Source organism: Lytechinus pictus, chromosome 9 (assembly GCF_037042905.1).
Source record: "Lytechinus pictus isolate F3 Inbred chromosome 9, Lp3.0, whole genome shotgun sequence".
Taxonomy (NCBI): Eukaryota; Metazoa; Echinodermata; class Echinoidea; order Temnopleuroida; family Toxopneustidae; genus Lytechinus; species Lytechinus pictus.
The window spans coordinates 5,780,272-5,796,311 of record NC_087253.1 but is presented as its reverse complement, the minus strand read 5'-3'; the positions used below and the strand labels follow the sequence as shown (position 1 = coordinate 5,796,311).

The window sequence follows — 16,040 nt, the reverse complement described above, 5'->3', positions numbered from 1 at the left end:
AAAAGAGGAAAGAAAGAGGAAAAAGAAGGGAAGAGGGGAGAGAAAAGAAGAAAAAGAAAAAAGGAAGAGGGGGAAGAAGGGAAGAAAAAAGAGAGAGGAAAAGGGGAGAGAAAAGAGGAAAGGAGAGAGGGGAGAGGAGGAAAGAAAAAGGAGGGAAAAAAAGAGGAAGGAGGAAAGAAGAGAAGAGAGAAAAAGGGGAAAAGAAGAGGGGAAAAGAGAGGAAAAGGGGGAAGGAAGAAGAGGAGAAAAAAAAGAGAGGAAAAGGGGAAAGAAAAGAAGAAAAAGGGAAGAGGGGGGAGGAAGGGAAGGAAAAGGGAGAGGAAAAGGGGAAAGAAAGAGAAGGGAAAGGAGAAAAAAAGAGAGAGAGAGGAAAAAGAGGAAAGAAAAGGAGAAAAAAGAGGAAGAGAAGAAAAGGGAGGGGAGGGAGAGGGGGAAAAAAAAGAGGAAGAGGGGAAAAGAAAAGGAGGGAGGAAAGAAGAGAAGAAAAAAGAGAGGGGAAAGAAAAGAAGAAAAAAGAAGAGGGGAAAGAAAAAAGGAGAAGAAGAGGGGAAAGAAAGAGAAAAAAGAGGAAGAGGGGGAAGGAAGAGAAGAAAAAGGGAGGGGGAGGGGGGAAAGAAGAGGGGGGAGGCAGAGGGGAAAAGGAAAAGGAGAGAGAGGAAGAGGGAAGAAAGAAGAGGAAAAAAAGAGAGAAGGGGGAGAAAAGAAAAGGGGAAAGGAAGAGAAGAAAAGGGAGGGGAGAAAAAAGAGGAAGAGGGGAAAGAAAAGGAGAGAGAGGAAGGGGAGGAAAGAAGAGAACAAAAAGAGAGGGGAAAGAAAAGAAAAAAAAGAGGGGAAAGAGAAGAAGAAAAAAGGAGAAGAAGAGGGGAAAGAAAGAGAAAAAAGAGGAAGAGGGGGAAGGAAGAGAAGAAAAAGGGAGGGGGAGGGGGGAAAGAAGAGGGGGGAGGAAGAGGGGAAAAGGAAAAGGAGAGAGAGGAAGAGGGAAGAAAGAAGAGGAAAAAAAAAGAGAAGGGGGAGAAAAGAAAAGGGGAAAGGAAGAGAATAAAAGGGAGGGGAGAAAAAAGAGGAAGAGGGGAAAGAAAAGGAGAGAGAGGAAGGGGAGGAAAGAAGAGAACAAAAAGAGAGGGGAAAGAAAAGAAAAAAAAGAGGGGAAAGAAAAGAAGAAAAAAGGAGAAGAAGAGGGGAAAGAAAGAGAAAAAAGAGGAAGAGGGGGAAGGAAGAGAAGAAAAGGCAGGGGGAGGGGGGAGAAAAAAGAGGAAGAGGAGAAAGAAGAGGGGGGAAGAGAGAGGAAAAGGGAAGAAAGAAGAGAAGAAAAAAGAGAGAGAAAGGGGAAAGAAAAGAAGAAAAGGGGAGAGGAAGAGGGGGAAGGACGAGAAGAAAAAAAAGAGGAAGAGGAGGAAAGAAAATGATGTTCGAACCAAAAGGGCGCCGAAATGATGTTTGAACGGGGGGGGGATTGATGTTCAACGTAGGGGCGCCAATTGATACTCGAGCTAGGAGGGGGGGAGGCGAAATGATATTCGAACTAGGGGCGCCAAATTGATGTTGGACCTACATGTAGGGGCGCCGAATTGATATTCGAACTAGGAGGGCGCCGAAATGATGTTCGAAGAGATGTTAAAATGATGTTCGAACTGGGGGCGCCAGATTGATACTCGAGCTAGGGGGGCTCAGGATTGATGTTTGAACTAGGGGGCGCCAAATTGATACTCGAACTATGGGGCGCCAAATTGATGTTGGACCTACATGTAGGGGCGCCGAATTGATATTCGATCTAGGAGGGCGCCGAAATGATGTTCGAAGGGATGTTAAAATGATGTTCGAACTGGGGCGCCAAATTGATACTCGAACTGGGGGGGGGGGACCGAATCGATGTTAGAGCTAGGGGGGGCGCCAAATCGATACTCAAACTAGGGGGCGCCGAATTGATGTTCGAACTAGGGGGGCGCCAATTTGATACTCGAGCTAGGGGGGGGGGCAAATGATATTCGAACTAGGGAAGGCACATTGAGTTCGAAGGGATGCCAAAATGATGTTCGAACTGGGGGCCGAATTGATGAACGACCTACATGTAGGGGCGCCGAATTGATATTCGAACTAGGGGCGCCAAATTGATGTTGGACCTACATGCATGGGCGCCGAATTGATATTCGAACTAGGAGGGCGCCGAAATGATGTTCGAAGGGATGTTAAAATAATGTTCGAACTGGGGGCGCCAAATTGATACTCGAACTGAAGGGGGGGGCGAATCGATGTTCTAGCTAGGGGGCGCCAAATTGATACTCAAACTAGGGGGGCGCCGAATTGATGTTCGAACTAGGGGGGCGCCAAATTGATACTCGAGCTAGGGGGGGGCGAAATGATATTCAAACAAGGGAAGGCAAATTGAGTTCGAAGGGATGCCAAAATGATGTTCGAACTTGGGGCCGAATTGATGTTCGAATGGGGGGGGGCGAATTGATGATCGACCTACATGTAGGGGCGCCGAATTGATGTTCGAACTAGAGGCGCCAAATTGATGTTGGACCTACATGTAAGGGCGCCGAATTGATACTCGAACTAGGGGGGGGGGCGCCGAATTGATGTTCGAACTAGGGGCACCACATTGATGTTTGAACTAGGGGGCGCCATGGGCGGAAATCACAGGGGGACAGGGGGTACGTGTCCCCCTACCAAAAATAGTAGGGGAGACACAATATCAAATCTCCCCCCTACTATTTTGGTCTTTTATGATGGAGAAAAATACATCATTCACATTTGAAATAATACATGTATTTAGAACTATTAAAATGACCTTACATTTTAAATGGGTGAAAACCTTCTTTTTTTTTTTACTTGTCAAATTTTCAAGCCCCTGGTCCCATAGGCCGATCCAGGAGGGCCCGAGGGGCCCTCCTGGATGGGCATTACACATTATCACATTTCACCATTTCACATTACACATTTCACCTCGTAAATCGAACTTTCGTTATTTTGTTTGATTTAAAAACTGATTTTTAATGAGTGCTTTCTAAAAATGACAGCTTTATGGCCTGAATATTAACATTTTCTGCTCGCGCTACGCGCTCGCAAATTTCGATTTATCAAGTACCTATTATTTTCGTGTATTCCATTTTGTTTTGAAAATATCCCATTTCAAGTCTTGATTGTCAAAACGTATCAGATTTGATTGGCGAGTTATGTATGTCTCAACATTGATTTTCAGCTTATCAAGATTTTGGCTCGCGATTTGCGCTCGCATTAATGGTTAAAAAATATTTTAACTGATGCATCCTATTCATAATTACAATAGTGCTTGAAATGTCCAGTTTTCAGGCCAAAATATCATCAGATTTTCTCGCCCTCATTAGGCATTAATAAATAAGATATTAATCTAATGATTAAATTGTCCCTTTTGTTTAATCTCGCACTTAGCAAGAAGAATATGAAGATAGTCATAATTTTCATATGATGACATGTCCTAAGGATGTCCCGCTCCTATGTAAAAACTCAAATAATAGTGAAAAATATCAGCTCTTTATGAAGTGCGATCCATATCCACCTCACTATTTTCCTACAAAGTGCTTGAAATATAGAGCTGAAATTGACTTTTTTTTCAGATCGGAATATCAAATAGTTTAAGCTCGCACTTCGCGCTCGCTTTGATTTTTCATGATAAAAGATGTGTAGAATGCCTAGATTCTAGGTCTAAATCTGAAACACGTGCGCGCATGTTTGTTCAGATATTCAACTTGTTCTCTATTTAAATCATCCAGTTTTAGATCACAATATCAAAAAATTCTGCTCGCGCTTTGTGTTCGCTTCATTAATGTAGAAAGACCCCACATTACTCATCCTTTTCATGATTTACAAAACATGAATAGAGTGTCTCGTTCTTATGTTTAAATCTCAAAATTTTTCATTTTCCATCAATTGTTTAGTTATATACCTATTCTGTTTAAGTTGCAAAAAGTGCTTAGAATTTCCATTCTTGAGGTAAAAATTTCCAAAAATTTCAGCTCGCGCTTTGCGCTCGTATTATTTGATTGTTGAAATATGTAACGTCTTCATGGCTAACTGCAAGCAGTCTTTAACAGGTACCTTTTCCATCAGTTCATTTCTGCTCGCACTTCGCGTTCAAAGTAATTATTTAGTTGCATACACATCTTTTTCAGGATAACAAACATTGCCCAGATTGTTCAGATTTTAGGAAAAAATACATAAAATTTCCCCAAAAAAATTCAGCTCGCGCTTCGCGCTCGCATTATATAAATAAGGATTATGATATTATATATTTATGTTGATTTATAAGAATAAAGCTTAGAAGTGACCATGAGGACTACCCCTTCAATGAAACAAACAAAAATCATCTTCTAGCGGCCGATCGGGGATTAAATTTTTTTTGCCCCACCCCCCCCCCCCGATTGGCGAAGGCTGGATCCGCCCCTGTGGTCCCCCCCCCCCTACCTTTGGGGACAGATTTCCGCGCATGGGTGAGACTGAATGGACTGGCAATGATGTTGCTACATAGAGACCTTGAAGTCGACAATGACAAAGTTGTCAAGGATTTCGCCACTCCCCATCCTCGAAAGATGAGGCTTTCCTGTGTCATTGATGATCCTAACGATGTATAACAAGTGAAACGCGTAACGTATAACAAGCGGATATTTGATTGCTTTTATGTCTAAATTTAATGAATTAATAGTAGATCCATAACCTAATTTATGTCGACATTTCAAAAAATTAATTTTGGTAAGATTTCGATGTTGATTCTCCCAACATTTTCTAAGTTCATTGACCCAGGCGGCCAGGCCTGCATTGACCCTAAATTACCTTTGACCTTGGTCATGTTACCTTAAACAAACGTTACCTTAAACAAACGACAAAAATTATGTTCTGTCCTAGCGACTTTTGTAACATGTTTTAGTAGGGGGCACGTATACAATTCGTCAATATTTTCACGAGTAATTCGTGAGCTTCACGAGCTGAGCACTCCATAACTCTATTCCTAACAAAAGTCGCTCTTGTTTATTAAAGGCTAAGAAACAAAATATGAATAAGAGTTGTGAATTCTTCTTGCATGAAGGGTAGCACTCTACACTTTGACAAATGTATGAGAAGCGTGTGATTTTAACTGTTGTTTTTATATTGCTTGCAACACTTAAGCCACTAATCCCAAACGGATTGGAAAATATAATGTTAACAAGTGGAATATAATATTATATATATGTCCTGTGTTTCAATTGGACGGTGAATGGAGTACACGGCCAACAATTATATAACTTTAGCAGTAGTGAGAGTATTATTCTTAATAATAATAATAATAATGATAATAATAATAATAATAATAATAATAATAACAATAACGTTTTATTACCCAGGGTAGCCACTTCAGTTACCAGCGGGCGCTGCATAACATTATATGTTATTCTTTAATCTGAGCAGATTGAATAGGCCTAACCGATTTTCTTTGACATTTCTGTTAATTTCAAGTTACATTTTATACTGACACTGTTTACATTTTGTACTGATACTCTTGATATTTATCAGAACAAATGAGGATTTCTATTCTTAGGTGAATGTTTTCTTGTTATTTCTCTATTGGAAAGTCGTTTGAGTAAAAATCGGTCTAGTAGTATAGTCACTAGTTATTAGTAAACGTTTTGCATGTTCTAGGTAGGTAGACATTCTTACCACAACGCATATCATATTCTGAAATAGGATGTGCAGTATACCACCATGTGAACTTAATTGTGTATAGATATATTAATATATATTATTTACAGAAATGTTGAAGTTTACTTGCAATATGTAAAGGAATAAATGAAACTTTCATTGTAATGGTGAAAGTTTCGGATGCGTTATTTTTTTTTTTTTTGGACGAATCGTCAAATACTCAAATAACTGAAATAACTCTATGGTTTACATGTTTATATCGTTCCTATATTTTTGTTTCATGTAGTAATAAAAAGACAGCTAGATACAGTTGATGATACGACACCTTTTCGTTACCAACCTACAGTGGGAAATCATGTATTTTTTAAAACGAATTCCACTGAAACTATTACGTTTATTTATTTAGGCCTAAACTGTATTGCTATCATTTACATTTATTGTTACATCTTGAAATAGTTGATGTCAGTGGCGTAACTACAGGGGGCATGGGGGGCAAGTGCCCACCCCCCCCTAATCGGCTGGCCAAAAAAAAAAAAAAAAAAAACGGGGAAAAGGAGAAAAAGAGGGAAAAAGGAAGAGAAACGTAGTGGGGAAAGAAGAAATTATTGAAATAAATAATGAGAAAAACATAAGAAGCATTTTTTCATAACTTTATGAAACATTATTTGCTTCATTGTGTCTTCATTGTTCCTGGGGAGCGTTTCATCAACATGTCTGTCCGAAAAGTTGTCAGATCTGACATCTTTCCTTGATTTTGATTGGCTGAGAGGCAGTGTTACGATGGTAACTGTCGGATTAAACAGGACTTGTCGGGCAAAACGTCCGACAAGTCCTTTCATGAAACGCTCCCCTGGTGCTCGCATAGACTGTTTAACGAGATATATAATAATGTTTTACTAAAACCTCCCGTTTTCAAATCAATATACAACAAATATATTTCCTCGCAATTCGAGTTATTATTGTTTTATGTAGTGACATATACTTCTTTTTCATGACTACTTAAAGTGATTGCCCTATTATAAGGTCTTAATATAAAACATTCCCTGCCCGTGCTAACGTTTGCATTAGTGGATTGGTGGGATTTCTGCTCTTCATGAACTCCTAAAATCGGTCCCTAAAATGTCAATTTTTCAGATCTGAATATCAAAAATTTTCAGCTCGCGCTTCGCGCTCGCAGCATTTGATTAGTGAGATGCGTATGATAATCATGATTACAATGACTTCAAAAATTGCTTCACGTGTTTAGATGTAATTCTAACAAAATCAGCAAGCGCTTGGCACTCGCATTAGATGACTATGGTGAGATATGTATACTCTTAATGGATTCCTAAAAAACATAGTCCTTAAAATATCCATGTTTGGGGTCAATATATAAAAAAAAATTAAACTCGCGTTTCGCGCCCGCATCATTTGGTTAGTGAAATACGTACGGTCTTAGGGAATTCCTACAAACAAGCCTTAGAATGCCCCTCTTCATGTCTGAATTTCCTAAATTTCCAGCTCGCGCTTTGCGCTCGCAGCATTTGATTAGTGAGATGCGTATGACAATCATGATTACAATAGCTACAAAAGGTGCTTCATGACTGTGCTTAGATGTAATTCTAACAAAATCAGCAAAGGATGGCACTAGCATGTATACAAGATACATGGGACCTTGGAATTCATGTTTCACTTGTATTGTATGAAAGAGAGAGATAAGAACTTATCGTCCAAAATGATGCGAACGTAAGAGCATTGTTTTCATATTTATAAAGACATTGCCAATAAAGTATATTTTTACAGCATATTTATCTTTAGTATCTTATATTTGTTTTATTTACACCGTTTACACGCATTCTGTTTCTTTTTAAAAATCTATTTGGAGTATATACAATTTGAGCAAGATTATAAGATACATAACCTTTTGATACTTTATATGACTGTTACAAGAGCGGAAGAGCCAATGTTTGTTTAATAGGATTGACGAGACAACTCACTGTTTTGAATAAATTTCAAGCGAATAACAAAAAAAATAAATAATATATCCAAACACTTACAGATCTAAGTAGGCAGTGCACTCCCAATTAGTAAATGCTGAGTGCTGACTCAGTGCTGCAGAAGAACGGAGTATGCCTATACAATGCAAGAGATGTTTCTGTGTAAAGTAACTAGACATTACCCATTCGGTAATGGGAGTCAATATTTTGGCACGATTATTACTTAAATTGAAATTAGGGCCCCCTAAGAAATCCTGGATCCGCGCCTGGCTCCCGCTCACATAATTCTAGCAGGGCCTACTCTGATGAGAAGTTAAACGAGATTGAAAGCATAAAAAGATTAAAATAGAAATCGCTCGCGCTTCGCGCTCGCATTGATTCTTTTTAAAAAAAGTGATATTACATTTATTCATGAACACAGCATTATAAAACCATTATTCAATTGCCTCTTCTTCATGTGCCTCTGAAATAAGATAATTTAACATACATTTAAGGCACTTATGATTGCCTGGGGAGGGAGGGGGAGGGAGGGGCCGCCATTTTTTTCAGAAAAGTACACAGGGGCGCCAAAATCAGGTCGAATTTGGGCCCCCCTCCCTACGAAATCCTGGATCCGCGCCTGAGTACTAGAACCCCCTGACTTTCGTTCGGCACGTTCAAGTAGGTACCATGTTATATTATAATTCGAGTACCCCCCCCCACACACACACACACACACACCCACACACACACACACATACACATCTCCTTCCCGTACCCTGGAATACAAATTACGACCAGTCTTAGGTCCTGTTTAATAGAACGATTATTATGCTGTAGAAATTTCCACGAACCGTTATATTTGCTTAAACTCAAGCAGTATGAAATGCGCATGATGTGTTATGTATACAACGTGTCTGTTTCTACTGGGAATATGGGAGACTCTGTTACATTTTCCCCGTGTTATAATTCTACCCGGTCTCCCATAGATCTTTCCATTGTAGGCCCTACGTTGTTAATGTTTGGTAGAAATGAAATAAACTTAAAGGAAAATGAAACCCTTGAAATCAGCTGAATCCATATCAAAGAGAAAAATCAAAGAAACATATTGTTGAAAGTTTGAGGAAGATTGAATGAATAATAAGAAAGTTATGAGCATTTGAATATTGAGATCACTAATGCCATGTAGATCCTCCCATTGGCAATGCGACCAAGATCTGTGATGTCACAAACGTACAACTCCCTCATTACTTTAGTACTTATTTCACTTATATTCTCACTTTTATAGAGTCTATCACAAGGTGAGGTGTTCTGTTTATGAGAGGACAAGTACAGAGGTTTCACAACATTATATAATTGATGAATCGTTTGTCATATGATTAGAATGAGCAAAAAGAGAAGTTTTGGGGTATATTGTCAGTGTCCAAAAGGGGAGAGTTGTTCATCTGTGACATCATAGATCTTGGTCGCATTGCCAATAGGAGGATCTCCATAGCATTAGTGATCTCGACATTCAAATGCTCATAACTCTTCTATTGCTAGTCCTATTTTACTCAAATTTTTGTTGATCTTATTCTTTGATTTTTCTGCTTTCACAAAAGCTAACTTGCTCCAAGAGTTTCATTCTCCTTTAAATCTTAGACTGGAGCTACGTTAACATAATCGTGACATAATCTATAGGCCCACTATTCAACAATCTCTCTATATATGCTATCCCAGAAGTTTAAGGATGTTTGATTTGTTGGCGGGGAAACAGTTTGGTTTATATTTACAGTTATGCAACATGTCAATGCGAGGTTTATTTCCCCCTGACCGCTCATGCACCATTTACTACTGACGTCTCACTATCTTTTATTTGATAAAGATAATCACAAATGGACTGTCAACATTAAATGTTACAGTCAAATCAATGAGGCCGGTTCCAAACCGAGCAGTAATATATCATTGGAAATAATGTAAACAAGTTGGGTAGGTATCGGATCTGTTCCGCCGTTGTGACTGTGACATAAATTGGTAGAATGTTCCCCACCCAAGCGAAGCATTCAAGACAATAAGTTAGAGTATGATTCTGCTTCCGTCATATTGGGTGGTGAATTCTAGAGGATATTAGAACTGTAATTCATACTCTTACTGTTTTAATGATTAGACATAAAAAGAATCTTGTAGGAAATGGCGAAAATGGCTTTGAGAAGGATATCTTCTAGCTCTTCAGAAAACTTGACATGCCCACTTTGCTTCGATATCTTCGTCGAGGCAAGCATTCTTCCGACATGTGGGCACACTTTCTGTCGGGGGTGCTTAAGGAACTACGGACAAGCCCATCCAAATAATAACCACATGGTGTGCCCAGTCTGCAGGAAGGTCTCCAAGTTTACTTCTGGAAAACGTTCTGATGATTTCCCTCCTAATGTGACGGTCAACGGATGCATAGACGACTACAACGCGAAAAAGAGGGAGGCTCGTCCATAATGCAATGGTTGCGGACGGCAGAGGGATGCCGAGTTATTCTGCAAGACCTGCGACAGGTATTTGTGTGATAGGTGTGTGACTGGTCATCGAGAAATTGCTTTTCTTTTTGAAGGTCATGAGACTGTTCCCATTGAGGATGTCATTGATCAAGCTTCTAAAAAAGACTGCACCCACAAACAAGAGGACAAAAACAGTGGAACACTCCCAAAATGCAATGCTTGCAGACGGCAAAGGGATGCCCAGTCATTCTGCAAAACCTGCGACAAGTATATGTGTGAGAAGTGCGTAGCGGGTCATCACGAGATGGCTTTTCTTTTTGAAGGTCATGAGATTGTTCCAATAGAGGTTGGCAAGGGGGAGGTTAGTCATGATCACTCTTTTGAGAAATGCTGTATAATATAAAAGCAAGAAAACTTATTTAAAAAAAAACAAGTGGAGCGCCTCTGGTGGTCTCGCCTGCATTACGTAATTCCATATAGCAGCATTGCTGACTTTGAAAACAACTACCAAGTAATTATTCACCATTTATATAATATGTTTCTTACTACGCCCACTGACCCTGAATTAAATTTGAACTTGATCGTGCACTCTTAAACAAATCAGTCAAATTGACTAGGCAAGTAGTCAGCTGGGAGCAACTGATATGCTAGTCACATTTTTGACATTCATTTTAGTTAGAAATAACTCATTTTTGACTGATTTGTTTTTAAGTGTGTGACCTCAGACTTGTGCAAGATGATCAGTGATATTTGATTATCCCTAAGTCCACATTTCATGAACTATAACCATATAATTTCAAAGTTATGTCAATTCAACAGTTACCCCCAACATGGCCAAAGTTCACAGACCTTAAATGACCTTTGACCTTGGTCATGTGAACTGAAACTAGAGCAGGATGTAATACTTCATTGCCCTTATGTCCAAGTTTCATGAACTAGGTCTATATACCTTCTAAGTTATGTCATTTCAAAAACTTAGCCATAGGTTAAGATTTCGAAGTTGATCCCCCAACATTTTTTTTTTTAATGAAACTTTTGTTTTTTTGCTTTTTCAATTCGTTGGGACCAAATTGACCTCAACTTTTCAGTGAAAACTTTTTTCTTTTTTTTCAAATTTACCTCAGCACCCCAAGTAAAAAAATCGTTTCAAGAGCCCTGCACATTGGTCTAAGTTAATTGACGCTAAATGACCTTGAATTTGATCATGTTACGTGAAACTCAGACAGGAAGTTTACTAATAATACGTTTCATGCACTAGGTTCATACACTTTCTAAGTTATGATTTGATTTCAGAAACTTAACCTTAGGTAAAGATTCCAATTTTGATGCCGCCGCCGTCGGAAAAAAAAACGGTGCCTGTGGTCTCACTCTGCTATCTTGGCTATGCAGACGTGACAAAACGGTGCCTATAGTCTCACTCTGCTATCATGGCTATGCAGACGTGACAAAACGGTGCCTATAGTCTCACTCTGCTATCATGGCTATGCGGACGTGACAAAACGGTGCCTATAGTCTCACTCTGCTATGCAGGCGTGACAAAAATGCTACTACAATCTCTACTCGGGGCCTACTACAGGATCAGACGTTTCCGGGATGCGATTAAGTGTGAAAAAAATGACAAGCAACAACTACAGGCATATAGCTCACAAAGAAGGCATTTTAACAAGCAAAAGAAGGCCAACAGAAGGCCATTTTACGGGGAGTGGACTTTGGGCATCCTATGGGTACAACTTTATACAGTTATATTCAGCTTTACTGTTTTATACAGTTTTACGGGGTGCCTCGACCATGCCTGCTAAATAATAGGTAGTAGTATTAGAAGTAGTATCGACAGGAATACTCATGCTTCTTCTTTTAAACCTTTATATATATTTATATATATAGATATATATATATATATATATATATAAACCTCAGTCACATTTCCCTTACAACCGCCGTAAGGCGTATAAGCTGGGTGGTTTGAACAAAATTAGATAAAATGGTCGTAGGGAAAATGTGACCAAGGTGGTAAATTGAAGCGTTCGGTAGGAACGCTTCAATTTGCCACCAAGCAGTCCCCCCCCCCCTATGGGCATTACTGTCCTTTTATTAACATAGCACCTGCTGACGTATTTATCACTCATGCATCACCATTTGTTTTGAAATTATGATGGAATAAAGAATTTTATCAATTTTCCATACCACTTGCTTCTATAATGATTGTTATTTCCTTTTTTCCCCATTGTTTTTCATTTACGCAGGAGAAGGGGTGCAAGAATGCGGACAATCCTCGTCCTGACCTTAGCAGCATCTCAGGATCAGATCCCAAGATGGAAGTCATTCGGTGTGTAAAGCTACGGGGATGGGCGTGGGGAATGACGAGGTACTTGGGCGAACGTGTGGCTATCGGATATGGGTGGCATGCCATGAAAATAGATATCATTGATTCAACTGGTAGAATGCAACAGTACCAGAACATACGTAGTGACAAGTATAGCGATCTTGTATTTCTCCAAGACAAGTCCCTATGCCTTGCAACGGATGAAAGCGATAATGCCAGCAATAACGAGGTAAACATATATTCTCCAAATGGATCTAAGAAATCAACCATCCAGGTGAGAGACGAAGTTGGCAGTTTCAGACTTACCAGAGGGCCATCAGATGAAATCGTCATTACTCAGCTAGCTGCAGATCGAGTCTACATCTACGACCCTACAGGGTCTATTCTCAAACGCTTTCAAGCAATACACAGGATCGGCCAGGCAATTGTGACCAGGTCGGGTTTGATCGTCACGAGTTCATGTTTTGCCCATCCAAACGAGGTGAGGGTCTATGACAGACATGGCAACGCTGGTAAGTCAATAAACGCTCCAGAGGGCGTCTACTTGGGGATGTACGCTGCCGTGGATGAGCAAGACAGGGTGTATGTAGCCAGCATTGATAGGGAGAATGGTGAGGTGGGTATCAGGCTCTATGATCTCGATGTTAATAATCTGGACCTGGTGGAAAGAATCGTGTTCCCTACACTCCATTTGGCAATGACTAGTAATTTGAGTAGCTTCGTTTGCCTCTCACACGACATGCTTGCACTTGCTTGTGGGTGGAACTTGTATTTTATCAGCGCGTCATGTATCTCAGACTCTTGAATCCACACTCTTGTTCCGTTTGCTAAAAATTTACAATTTACAACCCTCCATTTACACACACACACACACACACCCTCATAGATATATATATATATATATATATATATAATTGTATGTATATGTATATATATATATATATATATATATATATATATATATATAATTGTATATATATGTATATGTATATATATATATATATATATATATTAAATTTATATTAAATTGTATATATATGTATATATATATATATATATATATATATATGCAGCAATGGAGATACACACCTGAAAGTCGACCCTGACTCAACCGTCTTGAAGTCAATTTACTCAGGGTCATGTTCAGAACTTTAAAAAAAAATTGAGCTCGGAGTGCTTTCACGATGGGAAACACAGTTGAGGGTGTGATCGCTTATTAGAACAGCCACTACGTACATTCTCGATCGGCCATTTCGTTACGATTTTTAAAACAAAAATGGCCGATCGAGACGGGGGTAGAAGGAGAGAACTTTTCGGTTTTTTTTAGGTTCCAGTCTGTGCCCAGATGTCAGGAAACTGCCACTCGTTAGACCTTCATCCATATAATCGTGGTAATTGTATACTTTCTGTTTTCACAATTCATTTGGAGAAATATTTAGACCATAAATCACCCTAGTCCGGTGACTATGGTGAAATACACGGTTAAAGGGGAAGTTCACCCTGAAGAAAACTTTGTTGTAAAAATAGCAGAAAAAATAGTAAAAAATATTGGTGAAGGTTTGAGGAAAATCCGTTAAAGAATAAGAAAGTTATTAGAGTTCAAAGTTTTGGATTTGTGACGTCATAAACGAGCAGCTGCCCCATGTGTTATGTAATATAAAATGCATGAATTTCAAATTTTATATGGTTCCTGATGACTTAATTTTTTTTCTATTCAAGATCGGGTGTGAAATGATTTGTCTATTGATATACAAAAGGTACAGTAAAAACCATTTTCAATTTTCTGAGAAAATGACATTTCATTGATTTTTTACCATTCGCTATGTATAAATGCTGCTCGCATATGACGTCACAAATCAAATAATTGAAATTCTAATAACTTTTTAATTATTTGATGAATTTTTCTCAAACCTTCGGCAATATTTTTTATTATTTTTTCTGCTATTTTTACAATAAACTTTTTGTCAGGGTGAACTTCCCCTTTAATTACCACGATTATATGGATGAAGGTCTAACGAGTGGCAGTTTCCTGACATCTGGGCTGGCTGGCTGTTCTAATAAGCGATCACACCCCCCAACTGTGTTTCCCATCGTGAAAGCATTCCGAGCTCAAAAAAAAGTTCTGAACATGACCCTGAGTAAATTGACTCCAAGTCGGTTGACTCAGGGTCGACTTTCAGGTGTGTATCTCCATTGCTGCATATAGCTATATATATATATATATGTATAGTGTGTGATGATAAGTTTACTTCTACCGATCGCTGTTGAGTTGTGAATATTAAACATAAGGAGATGAAGCGAGTCCACTCAGCAGACGACGCAGGACACCAAATCAAATCAAATCAAATCACGGTGTCCTGCGTCGTCTGTTGAGTTGGACTCGCTTCATCTCATTATATATATATATATATATATATATATTTATACATTTATATTTATATATATATATATATATATATATATATATATATACCAACGTGTTCATGTTTGTCATATCACTTTGGCCTTCACATTGATTGATTTCAGCCATTTTTATCATTTCATTATAATATCATGTTCTTCCATTTCACCAATTTCTTCGTGTTCTTCATATCTCTACCAATATCCTCTTCAATAATTTTCAATTAAGTTTTAAACTCAATTCAATTCAATTTAATGAATTATGATATTAGTTAATAGCATTGATAGTGTCTCATGTACATTGTTTATCTTGTATATAACATAATGCTTGAAATATTCGTTATTTATCAAGGTCTGTGTTTAGTGATATCGTATTTCAAATATTGATATGGGATTATTTGTACGATTTCAAAACAAAGTTTCACAATCCTACAATGAACCTGAGCGAAATGTCATCATTTTCCTATTATTTGATTTTATTAGATTTATTGTCTCACATTCCACAAAAACATACATCTTGAACATAATTATGAGAACATGATGACAAAAAATACATAGTTGTAGTATTTTACAAGGAAATACAATTAAGTGAAATATGAGGAACCTATTAAAAAGCAAAGCTTATAGACATATAGGTTCCCAGAAGAAAATAATCAAGGATTAACAACTCCTAACGCAATGAAGCGAGATTATACATCCGTTTGTGATGATTTTTTTCTTAGTATTATGCTTGATGGAATTTTCTTTTATTCAAATTAATTTTCTGGCGGTGGACTTGGCTTTTAAGACCTATATTTTCCAGCAACTGTTTAAATAATATGTGATATATTGGGAGCCGGGGCAATCGAATGTTTTGTATAATTTGTTTTTTTATGGCATGAATGACGGTATACTCATTAAACTTTATATTACTTAAGACCTCTACGCCTTTTTTTAATACTTGACATTCAGACGATTCTCGAGTATAATTCAAAACACTGACCTGCTACAAAGGCTTATTATCACTTGTTTTTAATTCTGCAAACGCAAGTGTCGATGAACTTTTTCCCTACAGGCAACTGGCAAAATCTTTTTTATTTTCAAGCATGGCATGGGCTGAAAATTTCAGGATATAATATTTATCTTTAGGTTTCTACTTGCCGAATTACTGAATCTGTGTAATGTAGCTAAATTGCTAATTTTAAATGAAAATACAAAAAAACACGGAGAGGGGACAGTACATGACAAATTAAAATTCTAAGG

The 16,040-nt window shown here is 38.3% G+C and overlaps 1 protein-coding gene across 1 annotated transcript; it reads left to right on the top strand.

Moving 5' to 3' along the window:
- The first annotated feature begins 9,697 nt into the window (after positions 1-9,697).
- LOC129268879 (uncharacterized) lies at positions 9,698-13,269 on the top strand. Its single transcript, XM_064104295.1, has 2 exons — positions 9,698-10,436; positions 12,319-13,269. The coding sequence occupies exons 1-2, from the start codon at positions 10,347-10,349 to the stop codon at positions 13,201-13,203; spliced, it is 975 nt and encodes a 324-aa protein (XP_063960365.1). The 5' UTR covers positions 9,698-10,346; the 3' UTR covers positions 13,204-13,269.
- Positions 13,270-16,040: the final 2,771 nt, after the last annotated feature.